The sequence below is a fragment of the Cariama cristata genome, unplaced genomic scaffold (genome assembly GCF_000690535.1).
Source record: "Cariama cristata isolate BGI_N322 unplaced genomic scaffold, ASM69053v1 scaffold34164, whole genome shotgun sequence".
Taxonomy (NCBI): Eukaryota; Metazoa; Chordata; class Aves; order Cariamiformes; family Cariamidae; genus Cariama; species Cariama cristata.
In genome coordinates this window covers 10,736-29,796 of record NW_009615225.1, presented here as the reverse complement: position 1 = coordinate 29,796, position 19,061 = coordinate 10,736, and the positions used below count along the sequence as shown (strand labels likewise).

Here is a 19,061-nt window from a genome sequence, read left to right as displayed (position 1 = left end):
GCCTGCTTGTCCTGTCCAACGAGGTTTTGTGAGGTTTGTTGTGTTTTTTGTGTTTTTTTTTTCTTTTCCTCTGCGAGTTGTTGGGTTTTTTTGTTTTTCTTTAAGGCACTCTGCTTAGTCAGAGGGGGCAGGTCCCACTGGCTGCGCTCACGCTCAGGCGCATCCCTCTGCTCATAGATAGAGGCAGAGGGGGCTTTAGCCAACGGGTGGTCCCATATCCTGTCGCAGCCTTACCTTCAGCTACCAGGCACAGCACCCTCCGTGCCCCGACCCTCCAAAAGCCAAGGCAAAAGGGAAAACTTTGATTCTTTTTTTCTTTTCCCTCTCAGCTGTTCACAAACAAAAGCCACTTAAGCCAGGCTTGGGCAAAGCAGCCAGGCTTGCAGGGGCGCCCCTGGACACACCTTAACCATGAGGGCAGCGAGGGTCAGTTCAGCCCAGCTGCAGGTTTTGGTGAGCCAGCCCTGAGGGGGAAAGGCCAGAGCACTCTCCTTTCCCCAGGGAGCTGCAGCAGCAGCAATGGAACACTGGCAGTGCTGGAAGCAAGGGCATCACTTCTTCTCACCTACTAACCCCCAGGCAGCCCAGGGCTGGGGAAATAAAAGCAAGCCCCAAGACACTCCAGCACAGGCCCAGAGCACAGCCCAGGCTCTTGCACCACAAGTCCCAAACAGCAGCGCAGGTAGCCTTCTCCGTTCTACATACTTTATTAGATTCAGAGCTGGACAAATCACAAAGTGTACAAAATGGAGACCACACTACCAGAAGCAGGATTGTGGGTAGCAGCAGCATTCCTATGGCCCAGAAGCGTTTGGTAGAAGTGTGGAGAGGGCAGGCTGGGGCAGGGGGCTCTTACTGCCAACTGCATTTTAAAATTCCCCGAGGACAGACCCTGTTCACATCCTGACAGAGCTCAGCTGACCCACGCTCCCTGGGACAGAGGGGCCAAGTTTCCAATTCATTTGGAAAGGACAGACTGGCTCAAGCCAGCAGTGGGTGTGGGTAAGTGCTCTAAGGACCTGAAATGCCGTGCCACCCACGTACACACCAGCAAGAGCCTAAACCCTCATCCTTTTTGGTCACAAACCTTCCCACGGCAGGACTCTATACTGACGACTTTGCAAGAAATATAAGGTGGTGGTGAGATCTGGTGAGCCCACCATCTCCTCTGGTGGAGGCCCGACAAACTCACCACCCCAGGCATCTCAGACTGGCCAGCAACATCTACCACAACAGCAATAGCTAGTACAGAAGCCAGGGTAACTTCAACTCAGATTTGTCCAGTCTATGTTTAGGTCTATTCTACGAGTACATATGCACAAGAACTTCAAAAATACTAGGATATGATGCAAGTAGTGAGACACCAACAGAAGAGGAGTTTAATGGTGGACGTTCCCTAGAAAGATCACGAGAGGATGGGAGTTAGACTAGCCCTTCCCCACCCTGGGATGGGGAGCAGGAGGCTGACTGTACCCCTGCGTGCGACTGGGTTCTGAACTTCATCTGCAGCGTGGGTGGTAAATGAGCAGAGGCAGGCAAGTCCGCTCCCACAGTGAGCCACAGGGTCTTTCAATCTGCGTAGAGGGGCCAGGCAGATGTTTTCTCTGAATGTAGTTGAAGACTGAGGAGAGGCAGAGGATGGCTTGGAGAAGAGGGAGCCCGCCAGCCTGCTGGGGCTAGCATCTGGTCTCGTAGATCCCGCTCCTGCCGATGTACCTCACCCATTTTATCACATCGTGGTCACTGTAGTTCAGCTTTGGCTCAAAGACTTTCAGGTAGCGCACCTTCAGCCCAGAGGGCGCAAATGGGACCTATTGAGAAAGGGGCAGACAGAGAGCATTGGAACAGAGGGGTAAAGTGCTCTCCATACACAAATGCCAGAGGACCCCTGGGCTATGCGTCTAGACACAGACACCAAGAGCCACTGTTCCCTTCCCTTCTCCCTGCATGCATGGTGACACACTCCAGTGGCTTTAAGGGCAATTTTCTTCCATTAGCTTTGTGACCTGGCTGGCCTCGTGTTAGGGAGGGTCACATGTCAGCTTGGGACAGGGAGCACTCAAACCTGTGCCATTCCCATGAGGGCAGAAGGGACTGCACTGACAAAATTTCTCTAAAGTTAGCTGTGTCCTGGAAGGCAGACAAGGACTCACCTCAAAGTTCATGGAGATCGGGGGCCGAGCCCACTTCTTCTTGTCATTGGTGGGCAGCAGTTCAATCTCCGCACTGATCTGGGATTCCTTCATTCCAGCCATGCGTTTTATCCTATCAGAGAAAGCCCAGGAGGTGCCTTTTATTCTCCCCTTCACTACACGTGCTCAGGGCAGACAGGAGCACCAAACAGACTCTGTCTCCTAAAGCCCTGTCCCTGCAGCACCCCAGACCCAACATGCTCACTTACTTCCAGACAATGGCATTCTCACTGGCCTTGTACTTTGCTTTCCCTTTCATACAGATGACTTGCACTCCACTGGTATTCAGGGGCGTTGGGATTCGGACCTGGAAGGCAGAGTCTGGTGAGCAGGGGCAAGGAGACTGCAGCCCAGGCACTCTGTGCAGTCTCGGGGGAAGACCACCTGTCCTGGACCCCATGGCCTTCTCTCTCCCCCATCTCAGGGCCCAGAGGACATCAGCTACCACAAGGCATCCTAGGCTAGCTCTCTGGTTTCTTGCTTTAAAGTAAAGGTTCCAACACATTTTCAGAATCCACAACAGTCAGTGAGGATCAGGGCAGAGCTCTCCAGTTCAGGCTGCAGGAAGCCTGGCTAGTGTCAGGCAGATGAGCTCAGGAAGGATGCCAGGCTGGCCAGGGAGGTCTGGCAGCACCAGGCTCTGGAAAGCCTAGCTCTGCAGCAGTAAGCCTTTCCCAGAAGGGGACTAAGCTGCAAAGCCACCCTTAGCCTGTCTTACACAGCTCATAGCCTGCTGCCTGTCTGACATACCATCAGATCATGCAGACAGAAGAACATGGACTTTTCACAGCGGCCAAGACATTAAGTGAAGAGTTGCTGCAGGGAATGAGGCCTCTGCCAAGGTGGCTGTGCAGCTGAAAACAACTTCTGCCTCCCTACTTGATGGCAAATCACTCTTAGTCCTGTATGAGATTGAGGACTCATCTGTGAGGAGTCTTCAGCAGAGGACATAAAGTAGAGGCACAATGCCCAGGCAAAAAGAAACCACAGGTTTTTCTTCTCTTACCTCTATCTTCTGGGCCAGCAAGGAAGGTTTGAAATTTGATTTGATCACCACCTTCACTTCCAGCTTGGTCCGACCCACCTCCCGCACCAGTGGGATCACACGGAAGGGAAGGATAATGTCCTTAGTGGTTCGATATCTGCAGGGATGGAAGCAACAGTGAATTCTGAGGAGGCGTTAGCTTCCTTATGGTCTCAAATTGTACCATCTTCCTAGAGAGACAGCCTCTGCATACAGGGAACAGCTTAGAAGCATCAGCCAGAAAGGGAGCCATCACAGAAGGAAGCAGTAGTAAGATCTGTGCTGCTGCAGGACAGTGATGGTTTCTTGAGTCCCAAGTTTTACATCTGGTTCCTGCCAGTTGCCCTGTTCAAGGACATTAGTTTTAAGCGCTAAAAAAACAGATACAGCAAGCTAAAGGGTCAGGAAACCCACATCCAACATGATGGCTGTGGCAAAACCATGCCGCTGGGCTTCTACCACATTTTTTAACAGAAGGATTTGTGGGACACCCTACAGATTCCACTCTGAAAACAAGTGCATATTTGCTAGGTGCTCAAGGGCTGCAAGTCTGCCTGAGAGCAGCAACACTACTGTAGCAGCAAGCAGATGCCAACACCAGCCTGTTCACCCCCCACCACAGTACCTCATGAGCTCAAACTCTCCATCTGGTGGAATGAAGCTGATGCTCCTCTCGGAATCAAACTTGCTGAGCCTCACGCATTGGTGAAAAGTGCAGTCGTCGATGGCGATTGACTGTTTGCCGCTAAAAACACAAGACACATTTAAACAAGTGCAAGCTGCAGCCCTGGTATCTTGGTGCAGTCAAAGTCTGCCCAGGCAGAAACTACTCTACAGAGCATGTTGCCATTGCAGGCGTCCAGGAAATGGGGAGGCAGGGAGAGATTTAGGGGATAGCAGCCTCTTGGCTCAGACTTTCCTTGTTTCACCACCACAAAAATCATATTTCAGGAAGCTTGTTTGAAAGAATTCTCTCCCTCCCCTCCCCTAAAGAGGAGAGAGATTAGAGGAGCACCCTTCTGTCATAGCCAGCAACACGATGCTTGGGTCTGCCTGCCAGCAGCACCTCAGTACTGCAAAGGCAACTCTGCTAGCCCAAGTCTTCTCACAGCACAGTTCAAAGGAGAGAAAACACTTTCCTGTCCACAAAGCTATCCCACTGCCACACAGCCAGGAGATGTCAGGTTCAAGGTCTTCCTGTTCAGAAAGCACTTCACAGCTGTTGATTTCCACTAGCTAGCAGGTGGTTTGATTCTGGACTGATTGCCAAAGACCACAATATTATGCCATAAAAGTTTTATCTCTCACTCTCTACACAGCTACCATCTGTCCATCTAGGTGCACTAGCCTAACCTGCCAGCGCTGAGCTTGTGCTGGGTTCTAGTCTCTGAGAATACTTTCCTTGCTACAGGTCCTGAGGTCAGCCAAGAACTCTTAGCTACCAAGAGGGACCAGAAAATGAGAAGGTGGTAGCAACAGAAGAGGCATCAGTGTAGAGAAGGTGCAGCAGTGTAGCATTGTGCTATCTAGGCTCCCTCAACTGCTAGGAGCAACAGGACAACCATGCAAGTGTGCCGAGATAGTATAAGCACTACAGGCAGGTTTGGCTGTCCTAGGAACCACCATTACCTGCACAAATGGGAAGCAGACTGACCCCAGGCTGACTGGCTGTTTAGTTACACAACCCAGTGGTGTAGTTTGTGCTTCATAAGCGGGAGTTAGTCTTTCCTAATCTGTTGCCCAGATGACAGCCGATGTTAGCCGACTAGTTCCTGTCTCTTTGGAGAACTGTAGGGAAAGCCCTGCCACCTAGCACTCTCAGGCAGCATTACTCAGTGTTTGGCATTGCCACACACTAGCTGCTAAAAAGCAACAGGCAGCAGCTGTCCCTTTTGGTCACCTCATAACTATGTACTTCTGAGAGTAACACCTCCAAGCTCTTGCCCACTGGAGAACCCCAGCTAGGGAGAACCACCTAGCAAGAGTCCCTGTCCGTCTTGCTTCCGTAACTCTAGAAAATACCACATTTACAGGCAAAGGCACTCACAGCACAGAAGCTCAGGGATAGCGTTACTGACTGAGGCCTACACAGATGACATTTTCACTACAGTACATCCCCACTGTGCAGCCACCTGAGGCTCATCCATCTACTAGCTAAATTCAGGTATAGGAAAGATGGCTTAAAGGTGACAGTGAAGTGATAGCTCTTGGCTTGGTTCTGAGAGAAAAGGCAAATAGCAGCTCAGCTCCATTTACAGGAACCATCATGGAAAGTGTCTGAGATCCAAGTTACATGCACAAGTCGCACAAAGCAAAAGACAGGGGGAGAGCAGAGTGCACACACAGCTGAAGCAGATTATCTACCTTCCCAATTCACTGGGGGTCAGCAAAAAAAAAAAACAACAAAAAAAACAAACAACCAAGAGAAACACAGTTGAGATGCAAATGGTTAGTGAGAGAAAAGTGACCGTCCCTTAGCTTTTATCTCTTCACCCCAAGCAAGAAGGCTGGAAAAGGCACAAAACCTGTTTTCAGCTTCAATGTGGGTACTGACTGAGGTGCAGCTGGGAAGGAAGGTAGCTGGGCTCCCCAAAGGGATGAGCCTCCAATCCACACGGCCACTGACCACCTGTATGTCAGCAGGAGGGTCTTACCCAGTGTTTGTCAGCTGTTCTAGTTTGTGGGAACAGTCCAGGTAGAGCAGGCTATGGTCAGAGGGGTTCCTTCACTGTTCCTTGGGAACACTACTACTGCATCCTATGAATAAGAGTCTCTGCACTGACTAGAACTGCTAGACACACAAATTCTGGGAAAATCCATCTTGGGGAACTGTTTCCACCCACAAAAATGCCACACTTAACACTATGTTTGAATCTTAATAGTTGAAGAGCTGTAGAGAAGCCCTCTGTATTGAGACCCTCAAGCTGGTAGCTCACATGACAACTGACCTATCCAGAGAAAAGTTAGCAGTAATATCTGAAGGGAAGAAAACATCAGCTTTGTCTATCAGATCAGAAAAGCTATTAAGTGCTGCCCTCTTACAAGGCTCCCCAGTGCAAGTAGCTTTTACCCCAATGCTTCCTACCTTTTCCCCGTTTCATCTGCAGTCCCTTTGCCCTGTTTCTCGATGACGATCTTGTCGTTCATGCCAAACTTGCACTCTGGCATTCCACTCAGATAACTCTTCATCACCACTCTGCCAGAGACATGGGCACTCAAAACCTGACCTGGTGTAGAGAAGAGCACAGTTCAGAACAGTTACCCAAGTCGCCACTCACAAACCTTGCAGGGAAGAAGGATGCCAGCTCTACACCTCCTGCTTACCTTGAGGGGACATCAAGAGATTCACGCTCTCCAGTACATCAAGAAATAGTTCATTGCGACGGTATTTGATCCCTTCGCGCCTCCACCCAATCTGTCCAGTCACCTGGCTGGTGATCTGGGATTGCTCTTCCTTAGTCTAAAGCAAAGAAATGGCACTTTAGACTTCTAGATCAATTCAGAGACTAAGAAGTGTTGCTCTAAATTTAAGAGCAATAGCTTGCCATTTATTACACACAACTGTTTTTAACACTTAGATATGGGTGCTGTCACACCCCCCACGATTTGGTCATTCTCTCCTCAATACAGCAAATCCTATGCCTAACTAAAAATTGGTCATAACAACAGCAGGAAAGGTTCTTCCATTTTGTTAGCTAGTCCACTACATCTAGGTGCACGGAGGCATGGGCTCCACCAATGGCATTCAAATCACATCTCAGACTGCCACATCATTCCACATTAAGCAGAGAAGCAGCTGACAGGCCAGTTCACACCCTTATCCAACATGAAACCCTAGAGCCACAAGACAGCTAATCTTCAAGGACTGCTTCTCAATCACTGCAGTCATTAGAGTTATACACCAACACTAACCTAACATGCATCTAACAGCATCCAGGTTGAGCCTGGACTTGTGTTGAGAGGCACAAGGAGGTTTCCTACCTGATGCTACAGGTGGGGTCCAGTCACACGCAGAAAGTCAAGAAGTAGATGTATAACAGCAAGTGTGGTGCACACAGGGTTAACAGGCAAGCAGGTCAATAGCAAGAAAAGGGAGGAAGGGAGAAAGAGGCAGGTTAGGCTTAAGGCTACCTCAGGACAGGAACAAAGCAGGCCAGCTCATCATTAATTAGGTAGGTAATTAGCACAAAGAAGATGAGGGGCTTTGACCTTTAGCTCCCCTCAGGAAACCTAGCACTCCTAGCAGTGAAATGGCTTTTCAGACTTGGCCCATTATGTGCCACCCAAATACAAGGCAGAGCAGAGGGAGGGACAGACAGACCAAATACCACTCCCAGTTATGTTCCTATGCAGAGCAGACTCCTCACGTTGCTGTTCCTAAAGCAAGCCGTAGATGTTTACCGTGGCACAGATGCCCAGACTATGGGAAGCACCAGACACGCAGACATCTTAAGTCTGGGTTCTGTATAAAGTTATATCCTTGTTAATTCTGCCTTTTCCACCACAACTGCACAACACAGAAGTGGGTCCTGCCGTAGCAGCCTTGCACTGGGCCCACAGGGTGGCAGTACATGATTTCAGCTTTAAACCAGCAGTGGCTTGGTTTCACACATGGTCTTGCCACAGACATGGTCACTCCTTGAGCAAGCAGAGCCATTATAGTAACATCTAAGAGACACAGAGCTTATACTCCCCTGGGAACTGCCTAGGTAAGTGCTCAATGCAGTACAAAGTACTTCCCTTGTCTGTCCCACTAAAAAAGCCTCCTTATCTGCCCTGTTCACGCTTAAGAAGAATGAGAGGCACACATAGAAATAATACCCAGTTCTCTGGCTTCCAAAGGGACACTGATCGCGTGCTGACATTCCCATCTCCTGCAACAGCATCAGTGCCATGAACCTCTACTGGTCACTACAGAAAGTGGCTGAATGGATCTGGAAGCAGCTGCCTAGGGAGTGCTGAAGCTGAGATCACCCAGCAGCATGAGCGTTCCCTAAGCGAGGGACTGAGGGCACCCAGGTCTGAAATTCCTCAGGACTGGGATGTCCCCAGAGCTGGACAAATATGTCAGCTAAAATGGGACAAGAATATCCAACTTCTTGTACTCTGTTGCCAGCATGAGGACTAGGTTAAAGGCATACAGCAGGTTTCCTGGACTCTTGCAGTGGGTGGCAGCCCTCTCCTCAAAAAGTTATTTTTGAAAAGTAACACTAGAATTTTAGCACTAAAGTATGTCTAAGGTTTGGGGAAACTCTGTAACTAAGCATTGACCAACTCAAACTCCCAGAAAGCACTTGAAGGGGAAGAAAGTTACAGCATTCATCTAGTTAATGAAGTCTGGACAGATGCAGACAGAATCTGAAGACTGAGAACTGAGTACACAGAGCATAGCTGCAGCTCGAGTTGTAAGAGCAGGTTTAGCCTCTGCTGGAGGAAGATACTAGAGCCAATGCCTCCATCAGTTCTGATGCAGGACATTAGCATCCCCTGTGGTCCTGCTATTTGAGTAGCTGGCTACTTCATGCGTAGGGACTAGAAGTGAAACCATGTTGCACACCAGCACCTTTTAAAACCTGTGTGCCACATCACTCCATTCCCAGAGCACAGGGTACCTCCCTTGGCAAGCAACACAGCAATACTGGTCCCACTTTCAGAAAAAAAAAAGCAGATCTTGCATTCTAAGATCACCAGCCCTAGAAAGACAACTGTAGCCACACAGAGTGCATTCAGAGCACAGCAGCTCAGTATGCCTCAAATCTTTCATTGAGAACAAAGTCAAAAAGTTGAGTTTGGAATAAAGACTGCTGTAACTCTGGATTTTGCTCCTTAAATTCAGCAGGACACAAGCCCAAGGAAAACACCATCAGGAGCTAAGCAGGGATAAGGGAACATAGATGACAGGCCACCGAGTCCCAGATTTTGGTCCAAGGTACCTGCCAGAAGTTGGCTGTAAGTGAAGGAGAAGTTGGAAGCTAGATGTACCAGAATAGAGAGCAGACAAGGAAATTGCTGTCCTTGCCATACTGTGCCTGGAAAGGATTACTTCTGCTTTTTGAACTGGGTTGCACAAAATTCCAACACAGAGCAGAATAACTGCCTACTTATGTAAAGCTGAAGTCCAAATTCCTCTTTGTACAGGAAGGACTAAACCTGCTGTTGAACAAAGCAAGATGCTGTGATAGTGGTTTGCACACAAACAGCATAAGAGTTTGTTAAAACAGACAAAAGCAAAAAAAAGAGAGCTAGGGAAGGAAGTGAGGGTGGTTAGTTTTGATTTTCCTAGGAACAGGAGCTGACTCAGCTATCTTGACTGCTGACTGCCCAGAATGTCAGACTGCAGAAGGCCAGAGGCTTGGGATGGGGGACTGAGACCGGATGTACTCACATCTGGCCACTGATATATGCATGCCCTCTTGCAAAACACTGTTTGCTGTTCTAGCAGGAAACATGTTGCTCAGAGGCAGCTTCTCTCTCACCTCCTTCTTGAAATGCAGCTAGTCTTGCTACTAGTAGTAGATTAAAAGTTTAAAAAGGAGTTCTTAGGAAGTCAGTGCTGATGAACGGAGTTGAAACAGAGCCTCCAGAGACTTTGACCTCTGCTTATCCCAAACAAGAACAGTTGCCAGGCAGGCTCCTGTTTACCACTTTGCTTCTGTTTGTACCTTGGGGCTGAAGCTTCACCCAAATCACTGCTGCAGACAGCTTCAGTACAAACTGACTCCCAGCTTTTTTCCTGACTCACTTGCTACACAGGGGAGAGGACCAAGTTTTAGGATAAGTCCTCATAATGAGTTGCATGGCTGTGCTAGATGTGCAGGGTGAGCAATATTTCTTAGGGATACGAGAAACAGTTGACTGTAACAGTCCTTTGGTTTCAGAGGCTGAGCACGAGCTGTCCAAGATAGTAAGCCTAGTTTTGAGGGCGGCAGCCTGGAGTAGGATTCGGGCTAGTTTAAAGCACATTCCCCAGAACAGACCAATTTAAGTGTCTTTTTCCCCAGCTGCCCTTTATCTTCTACCTCCATGTAAACTTTGCTGCAAGGGTTATTACCGTGCCAAATGCACAGTAGATTCTCATCTCTAACATGTGAAAGCTCAGACTGTACTGATGCTGATCTGCAAAGATGTTACAGGCAGCGACATAAAAACATCAGCTTCCTGACTGACAGGAAGATTCATAAGGCTGAAGAATACTTCATTACAAGGCAGGCATGAAAGCCTGACAGCTCAAAGCACCGAAGGCTGGTGAAGAACAGACCTGCTCAGCGACATTCACACACAGAAGAGCTATTTCTCATTCAGCAGGTAGATTTGTTTATCCTCTGCCAGAAGCTGACACAGGGCAGAGCCTGAAGCCAGCAATCATTTACATGCAAGGGACTGGCATTATCCTAGCTCAGGGCTCTTCCTGCCGCATCTTACCATATGCCAGGGAACACAAGGGCACACAAGTGCAGAGCCACCTAGAACAAGATGTCACTGAACTACATCCCTGCCAGGGTGTTCTCAATCTATTCTGGCACCTCCACTCAGCACAGGTCAAATGGTTAGTTGGTAATTAACACCATACTTTCTTGAACAGGTTTACAGAAAATTAATCAGCAGAGCAGTGCTGTACTCCAAATTCCTCTGGTTACCTGACTCTTGATGCCTTGCTGAGTGATGAAGGTCTTCAGAGCCCCTGTTTCAGAGTTCTGAGGATAGCCAAAGTCCAGGATTTCTACAGGAGAGTAAGAGAAGGTTAGTTCAGAGCTGCAAGGTATAAACATGCCAATGAATCCTATAAGGAGAGCATCAATCAGTGCATAAACACTGCTTACACATTAAATTTCTGGATAAGTTGCTGGTGCACTCCTTACCAAAAGAAAAGAAACAGTTTTGCTAAACTGACCTCCCAGTGCAATATTTTGTTGAGGAGGGGTGATGGAAAGCTGTCCAACTGATGAATTTGCTGGTTTTTAAATACAACTGCACTTTGGGACAAAATATCAACTAGTCCAGCCATGTGCACAGGGCACACCGAGGAGTTTTTCCAAAAACATCCAGGAGACAATAAAGACGCTTCATCCAACAGCAGAACAATCTATCTTTGCAGCATTTTCTTTAGGTTTTGATTTTCTTATGAAGATGTAATAAAAATCAAAACCTAAAGAAAATAACAGCAGAGTAGTGGCACTGCAGGATGATCAGCGTGGGAGAGAAATAGATGTTAACTACAGACAGTGCACTTCACACCCACTCCCCTCAAAGAGGAAGGGAACAATCCACAAGAGATCTAGAGGGGAGAGAAGACCACTAACATGAATACTGAGTAACACCACACTGGCAGGTTTTGATCTCGCTGTGCCTACTAGGAGACAGCAGCAACTAATGCAGAGAAACAGCAGTCTCTTCATCTGCCCAGAGGGAACAGAGAAACCATCAGTCACTGTGATCCTTGGCTAAGAATCCCAGGACAAACATGCACGGTGCCTTGTCTGGAAAACAAATTGAAGCATAACTAATACAAAGCGCTCATGTTATGCGAAACAGGGACAGCTCAAGGACAATCTCCATGGGCAGGCAGATATTGCGAGCAGCTGCAGGGACACTGTATTATTATTCTGTGATGAAATGTGCAGTTGTATCACTGGGGGAGGTAGGGCTGGTACAGAGCAGGCTGGGTTTTACTGATTTCCTTCTGTCTCAGAATTGCCCCCAAGAGGCAACCTGACAGCAGCAACCAGCTGCAGCCTGGGGTGACTGCCACCATACAGTGCTAGAGCCACCTGGGCACTAGCTGGGATGGCTGGCCTCAGAGGTGCTGATGATAGGCCTCTTTATATACCTCAGTACAGAGACAGCCCTGCACCTACACAGGATCCACTCAGAAGCTGGGGTCCAGCACCAGCTGCCTCATACAAGTGCACAGCTCCCAACACTTCAGCAAAGTGACCCATGATCAACACAAGGCTATGGGCTTGAGGTGTTATCCACACTTACGGTACAGGTGGTATTAGAAAGCAGAACAAGTCATTTTGAATGGTCACACATGTTAAAAATACTCCAAGGATTATTACTACATCAAACCAAGGTAAGGGTTTTAGAAATACCCAATGCAGTATCACATAGCAGATAAGGGAAACACCTCACCATCCAGTAGCTCATAGATCAGCACAAAGTTGTTCTTTATGTTCTCCTCACTGATCTTCCCAAAGTAGGCAGTCATCACGTCACACATCTTGTAAAGAAACTCGAATACCATGGCAGCATTGACATTCTGCTTGGTGACAGCAGCCAGCCAGATGTTGGAACGCTTGACATGGAAGAAACTCGTGCGGGCGATGTTGGTGACAGGCGAGCGTACCTGCTGCCGTGCATGGATGACATTGACGCGGAAGGCGTCGACGGCATTCCGCCTACAAGATCATCACCAAAGATAAGTTAGCACTGCATACATGAAAACAAGCTGGCTGCACAGTTCTGCTTATGCAATTACAGTCAGACACTGAACTACATACACCAAGCTCACTTAGGAAGGGTGCCTGGGGATGTCCAAGAGGGACAAGTGAAGGCTCTGAGCAGAGTTAAACATTAAATTCTGCACAAACTAAAGGAGAGACAGAGTGTTACTGGTCTCTAAGGAACTTTGGACTACAGCATAACTGTAGTCAGAAGAAGCTAGCCTCCATCTGGAGTCAGATGGTAAAGGAACCTTCTCTTCAATTAATTTTGCCAGCAGGCCCAATTGATTGCCATAGCTGGGAACAAACACAGTAGCAGCTTGTGGCCCAAAGAAGAGCCTAGTTTTGCCAAACACCTAGTTACTGTCTACTCTGCATGCCCAGGCCTTCATACTCTTGCCCCAAAGCAAGCTATAGCCTCCCAAGATATCCGTCAATGGCAGTTCTTCCCAGACATACCACTGAGGAAAAAAACAGCAAAACCTACCCAGGTCACCTGACAGAGGTCAGTGCCTGGGTACACCGCAAAAGGGAGCTTTAGTTCTCAGATTCACCTCACCTCCATACCCCACACACCATGGAGGGCATGCTCAAAGCAGCAAGCAGGATTAGGAACATTTTAGCCTTCCAGTTACACATGTCCTCTTGAGCCTGCCAGGCTTCAGAACAGGTCTCTTGCACATGGACTTAGGGTCCCCACAGTGCAGTGTGCTAGTAGCGCTGCGTTATGTACAATGGATGGTCCAGCATCATTTACAATAAAGAGGTTCTGCACAGTGCTGAAAAGGTTCTATGCAAGCTTCCCCTAGCCGCTGCCATCTTTAATCCAAACTGTCTATACACTAGTGACAGGGAACAAATCCCTCCTGGGTAAACCGGGATCTCCGAGTGGCATTCTGGATGCCAGCTCTTCCACGCTAGAGTTTCCTTATCCTATAGCTAGAAGTCAGGATAAACTCCCCAAAAACTAAGTTAAAGTCCACCGATCCTAAGAACACAGGAAGGAAGGCTGAGTGCTTTATATGACTAGACTGAGACTTAAAGCAATAGTCTACACACCAAGCCAAGACACATCTAGCTGTGCTTTATTACTCATACTCTCAGACACTGTGTAGAACAGGGGGTCTTCTGACTGCAGCATCAAGGCCATGGTACTGATTATGCAGAACCATGTTTGAAAGCAGACAGTAATAATATCCTTGCAAGCAAGGATACAGGCACACAAATGCTCGTAAGCATTTGTTGTCAACAATCCAGCAGACAGTTCCAAGTTTGAAAACAAAGGACATTCAAAGGAACATTTGCTACCACAGCAGGCACTTGCTCCTTGAAGGTCTGGGTACATATGTAGAAGCTTCATCAGTAAACACGCTCCCCCACAAGCGAATTTCTGGCCTTCAAACAATTTGCAGGTTTATTGCTCCAGAAGGTTTGCAAGTTTGAGTTAAATTAATACTTCATTTCTACCTTAGTTTTTCTGTAAGAAAGTAATTTAATCTGCTATACAATAACAATATTCAAAAGCCCCATTCTTCCCCTCCAGTAAGCCTTGCAAGGAAAGTTCAGCTTGTTCTGGAACATTAGGCCCCCCCAGCCTCAAGTTCTAACCCACTAGAACTAGTGCCAGAACCAGCAACCAGAATGGTGCACACTAGAGGAGAAGCCTCAGGTCAGTGAAGCTTTTCTAGCACACGAGTTGCCCACTATGCGGTGCCAGTCGTGGCCTACCACGCGTCTCTTACCTATTGCTACAGCAGCCAATGAGATGGGATGGACAGAAATGGCGCCAGCGGAGAAAGGAGGAGTGACAGCAACAAGAGAAAGGGTTAGAAACACACACACAAGGCACAATGAATCCAAAGAGATAAGAAGAGACCAAACAGCACCCCCTCCCCCTGTGCCTGGGCACAAAAGGCCAAGGTGGTATTGGATGGACAGTTACAAGCTGTGGTAGCAACGAAGCCCTCACGAAGCACAACGCTGACATGCCGTGGTCAGGCTGCCAGCGTGGACAGACTTGTGTTTGGCTGAATTTTAGTGCTAACTGGGCATTTAGTCCAGATGAGCTGCATCCATATCACATCAGTGATACTCAGTCTGCTCTGCTAATACACGTAGCAGGCCTTGGAGGGGAAAACCCCAAAGCCTCAATCTGAGGCATTGCCTGGGGACCACAGAGTATCAGGTGTCTTCTTCCCAGTCTGTCTCAAAACAAGGCTGCAAGTTTCAGTGGGCACTTCTATGACAGTACTTCTCATTTGAAGCTGTTTGGGGTGATGCTTTCTGGCTTTGTCCAGCCAACAGGAAATACAGCAAGTTTGATAGAGCTGGAGCACGTCTGGAGAGATATGGCACATCCTGCAGATTCAGACACTGCTCTATCCAGCTTGCACTTTTTCCTTAAGGATCAAGAGCCATGAAGCCAAAATGATGTACGAGAAGCTCAGAAACCAAATGCCTATTACATTTAAAGTGCATGCAGTTTGTCATGTAAGCTGCTCAGTTTCAAATAGCTTATTTTTATTAAATAGCTACATTCTTAAATGCAGGTAGGCTCTCCCAATGACTATGTCACTGAAGAACAAAGCACTTGAAGATCACAGCAGAGCCCTCCATGATATCCTGAATTAAATGCATAGTGCTTTGCCTTTTTTTTTTTTTTAAAGAGGCTGCTTATACATGCAGCTAGCTGCTGTATGGACAGATGCACTACATGCACTAAAGCCATTCTGAGTTGCAAGCAAAGAAAGTTCAAGTTTTGTGGTACTTCTGCCTTTAAGGGAAGGGTTTCTTCATTGACTATCTCTTTGCTCATTAACATTTGAGCTAGTATATGCTTAGACCCTTAAACTGTGCCAGGTGAGGGGTTCTCTTAACCACAGATAACCTTTAATCTCTCCCAACACATAGGTGGAGCCTTCAGAATGCCAAAGGCAAGTGCCAAGATGAGGGAGTCTCAAGGGTCAATCACTCAAAGACAGGCAGCAGCTATGCTCATTTCTCATTCAACCTACCTCCCAACAAGCTGGATGGGCTTGGCCCTCAGCACTTCAGACCTATCCTTTAGGAATTAAGAACTGTACAGTATTCCAGAAGCCTATTACCTGTTTGTTTGGAGACAGAACTCCTACAGAGTTGTGTACAAGCTACAGTACCACAGCTATTCCTTTCCCTGCCTCCCTCCAAAGATTAGGGTACTAAAAGCTTTTAAGTAGACCTGCTATCGATGCTAATGTTCAGACTAAGAAATGGCAAGATTCTCAATTACTTGATTACACCACAAGATGAGACACAGCCATTTTTAGGACAACTTATGCCTAAAGAAATTCCAAACCAGGTCTGAAGGCCTGTTTCAGAAGGAATTCAAATACCTTAGGGAGCAAGCTTGGTTAACAGCCAGGACCAGCTCCACTAAATCACAAGACTGACACTTTCACAGGAACTGAATGGAGGATTTCACTCAAGGGAACACTGACTCCTGAAGTCCTAGAGAAAACACTTGAATCTTTTTGGCACCTTTTGCCAAATGAAAAAGTTAAGATCAGATCAGGCAGGAAATCTCATTTTCTAGTTTTGTCTGGCCAGCCAGCAGGAAGTACTTTATCATGCACTGAACACAAGTCACTCACTTTAAGAGGAATGAGCCAAGAAAAAAAGCAACAGGTCACTACATGAAAAATAACGACTTCACTCCCCAGTTGACATCTCCACAGCCAGAATGCCCTTTAAATCAAAAGGCCTTCTTGAATAAACATCAGTTTGAGCACAATCCTATCTTTAAGTGCTTTAAGTTTGCAAGCCACAAAAAAAATATTTTTGCCAGAAACTGCACTAACAGTGTCCCTAGCCCCCCACACAACATATTCCTAGAATTTATCTATAATCCAGACTGGCTTGGCTCAGTCACTGTGATACCTACTCATTAGGGGAACTTTACAAAGTCAGATCTGGCATATGAATTGCTCTGAAGAGCTTCAGCTAGCAAATATTCAAGACTTAAATATTTGAGTTAGTACAGCAGAGGAGAGGCAAAACTTTGTAGCCAGTAGTCTTCTGCTTCAGAAATACAATGCTTCCCTGGCTCACCTCTGTGCAGAAGTCCTGGAACAACCCAGCCAACCCTAGAGCAGCTACTTTACCCTGCCTTAGTTGACTTGGAACAAGTCAAGAGATTTAAAGCTCATCACTCAACACTGTGTTGACTGCTACTCCATCAATGAAACAGTGCAAGCCTTGACTAGCTACTAGGTCTACCTCAACTTTTAACCTCCACTAGGCAATCTATAACCAGAAGGGACACACTCTTCAGACAACAGCAGTCTGAAAGCAGACTGGTTTGATGTTTTTTTGTAATTCGTGGCAACAAGTCATTTCACAGTATATCCTATCACTATTCATTGTGGAGACCAGGTACAAACTATTTTTTCCTAAACTAGCCAGAAGGATCTCTCTTATTGGACTTTGAATGAACACCTACCACAGCCCTGCTTCTGTTAGCTATGTTTTAACTCTGTTAACTTCAATTACTGACTTCCACCTAATGCCTAACACTAATGAAAACCCACTAAGAGTAGTGTTGTGCAAGAAAGCCACTCAAGGTTTTCAGTCCAAGCAGCATCACCACTTGATATCACATTCATTATAGCACCATCCACTGCCCTTAAGACACCAAATCTGTAGTAAGGTCCCTTCTGGGAACTAGCGGCCTAAGGATTGTACAGATCCAGTCTAAGTGAGCATCATAACACTTGTGTGAAGTGCAACCAGACACCTACAATCTACTGAAGGCTTTCAGTGCTTCCTACAACTTTAATTACCCAATGAATACAAGCTTTTCACATACAAGGCTGCTATACAAAGTTGGGAGACAGAATGCCAGCTTTAAGTGTACAGCCATGGTTACTATGAGACTGCTTGCAGACATAACTTTCCAAGACCACAGACAGTCTTCTGCTTGCCTGTACTTGATGCTAGACATCTGTGTTTGAAACTAATTCTGAGCCCTGGTTATAGTGCAGGGCAGACAGTTCTCACATTGCTACTCCCAAAAAGCTTTAATGATTACAGTGAAGCTGGTAGACTCCCACAGTGGCAGCTGATGTTGCTGAAGCATTTGGAGTAACAGCCAGATCTATCATCCAAAATAAAGTCCCAGGTTCACCTGCAGGCCATCCTTTACTACCATCTGTAGGTGACCAGGGCTTAACAAATCTTTTTTTTTTTTCTAAACTAAGCCTAGAGCAGCAAGTTGAGTTGCAGTCTTACATGCATGCACAGCTAATGCAGAACAAAGCAGCTCTGGGTTTCTGTCCACACCAAAATGAGACAGAAATGCAAACACCAGGGATGCAACCAAAGCACTTACCCAATGTCATCCCGGTAGACTCGAGAGATTAAAACCTCTCCTTTGTGATTATAGATGAATAAGCCTCCGATCATGATGGAATTTTAGTCTTCTCTTCCCATGTTGCTTAAGACCTGAAGCAAGAGAAGGCATATATCAGTAGGCTTCATGGTAACAAGCAGTACAGCAGGCACAAACTTTGACACGTGCTGGCTATTAGCCAGGGCAGACACCTTTTATCACACACCTCCTCAACCAGAAGGCAATTCTTAGAACACCTGATGTGGTGAGGACCCCACAGCACACATCTTGATGCCACAGGAGTCATGAACTCCAGCAGATTGCAGGGAAGGACAAGCAGAGGACATGATCAGAGATACTCCTGAAAGTCTAATGGTAGGGGCTGCTTCACCTAACTTATCTTGGTACATCGGGCCAGGGTAGCACATGGCTGAGGCCCAGCAGGGCAGCTATAGATGCAGGAGGAGCCCAGGTGCTGGAAGTGACTGCCTGTCCCATGCTTACATCCTGGAGAGAACAGAGCTCCTTACTCACAAAGGACTATTAGAAACAGTGTTTTACTTTGGAGAGGAGGGAAGCAGCCTTACTGCTGCAGTTACAGATTATACTTTTTGATCTGCTGGGATTTTACATGGAAAAGTGTGTGTTCCCAATGTGCAGTACAGACTGTATGTACCACAACAGACATAAGTCAGAACTACATGCCAGTCTTCAGATCAGTGTGCCCTCATGTTTGCTGCAGAACTGCCCCTCAGGGCCACACGGTAACAAAGACTCAATGAGGAAGCCCACCAGGAACCAAGCGCCTTGTTCGAGACCTAGGGAGCAACCATAGGAATCCTGACAGAGGCCCAGCTGAGTGACATCCTGAGCTTGTCTGAAGCAACTCAAAAGCTTCCGTTTAGGTGAGTACATACAGCTACCATGTATCCTATAACGCATGAGGCTCGGAATGTGACTGCAATTTGTAGCCAGGACTGAAGCTTAAAATTAGCCCTGAAATGGATGCAGGCTTACTTCTCATTCCATTCATCAGC

At 47.2% G+C, this 19,061-nt stretch overlaps 1 protein-coding gene across 4 annotated transcripts; it reads right to left on the bottom strand.

Moving 5' to 3' along the window:
• Positions 1-688: 688 nt before the first annotated feature.
• Positions 689-18,144, bottom strand: AP2M1 (adaptor-related protein complex 2, mu 1 subunit). Of its 4 annotated transcripts, XM_009699734.1 has the most exons (13): positions 18,025-18,140; positions 14,402-14,407; positions 12,349-12,614; positions 10,854-10,936; positions 7,198-7,203; positions 6,541-6,676; positions 6,302-6,443; positions 5,581-5,592; positions 3,842-3,961; positions 3,199-3,334; positions 2,402-2,499; positions 2,154-2,265; positions 689-1,811 (listed from the first exon to the last, which is right to left on the bottom strand). In XM_009699734.1, the coding sequence occupies exons 1-13, from the start codon at positions 18,096-18,098 to the stop codon at positions 1,677-1,679; spliced, it is 1,326 nt and encodes a 441-aa protein (XP_009698036.1). In that variant the 5' UTR covers positions 18,099-18,140; the 3' UTR covers positions 689-1,676. The 4 variants fall into 4 exon arrangements, with proteins under 4 accessions (XP_009698036.1, XP_009698037.1, XP_009698038.1 ...); XM_009699735.1 differs by lacking the exons at positions 5,581-5,592; positions 14,402-14,407 and having other exon boundaries at positions 18,025-18,144; XM_009699736.1 differs by lacking the exons at positions 5,581-5,592; positions 7,198-7,203.
• Between the last annotated feature and the right edge of the window lie 917 nt (positions 18,145-19,061).

Coding starts and splice junctions, on each gene's coding strand:
- AP2M1 (XM_009699734.1), bottom strand. CDS start 18,098: ATGATCGGAGGCTTATTCATCTATAATCACAAAGGAGAGGTTTTAATC. Junction 10,937..12,348: donor GATCTATGAGCTACTGGATG/GTGAGGTGTTTC, acceptor ACTCTCCTGTAG/AAATCCTGGACTTTGGCTAT. Junction 2,500..3,198: donor TGCTGGCCCAGAAGATAGAG/GTAAGAGAAGAA, acceptor TCTGCCTTCCAG/GTCCGAATCCCAACGCCCCT.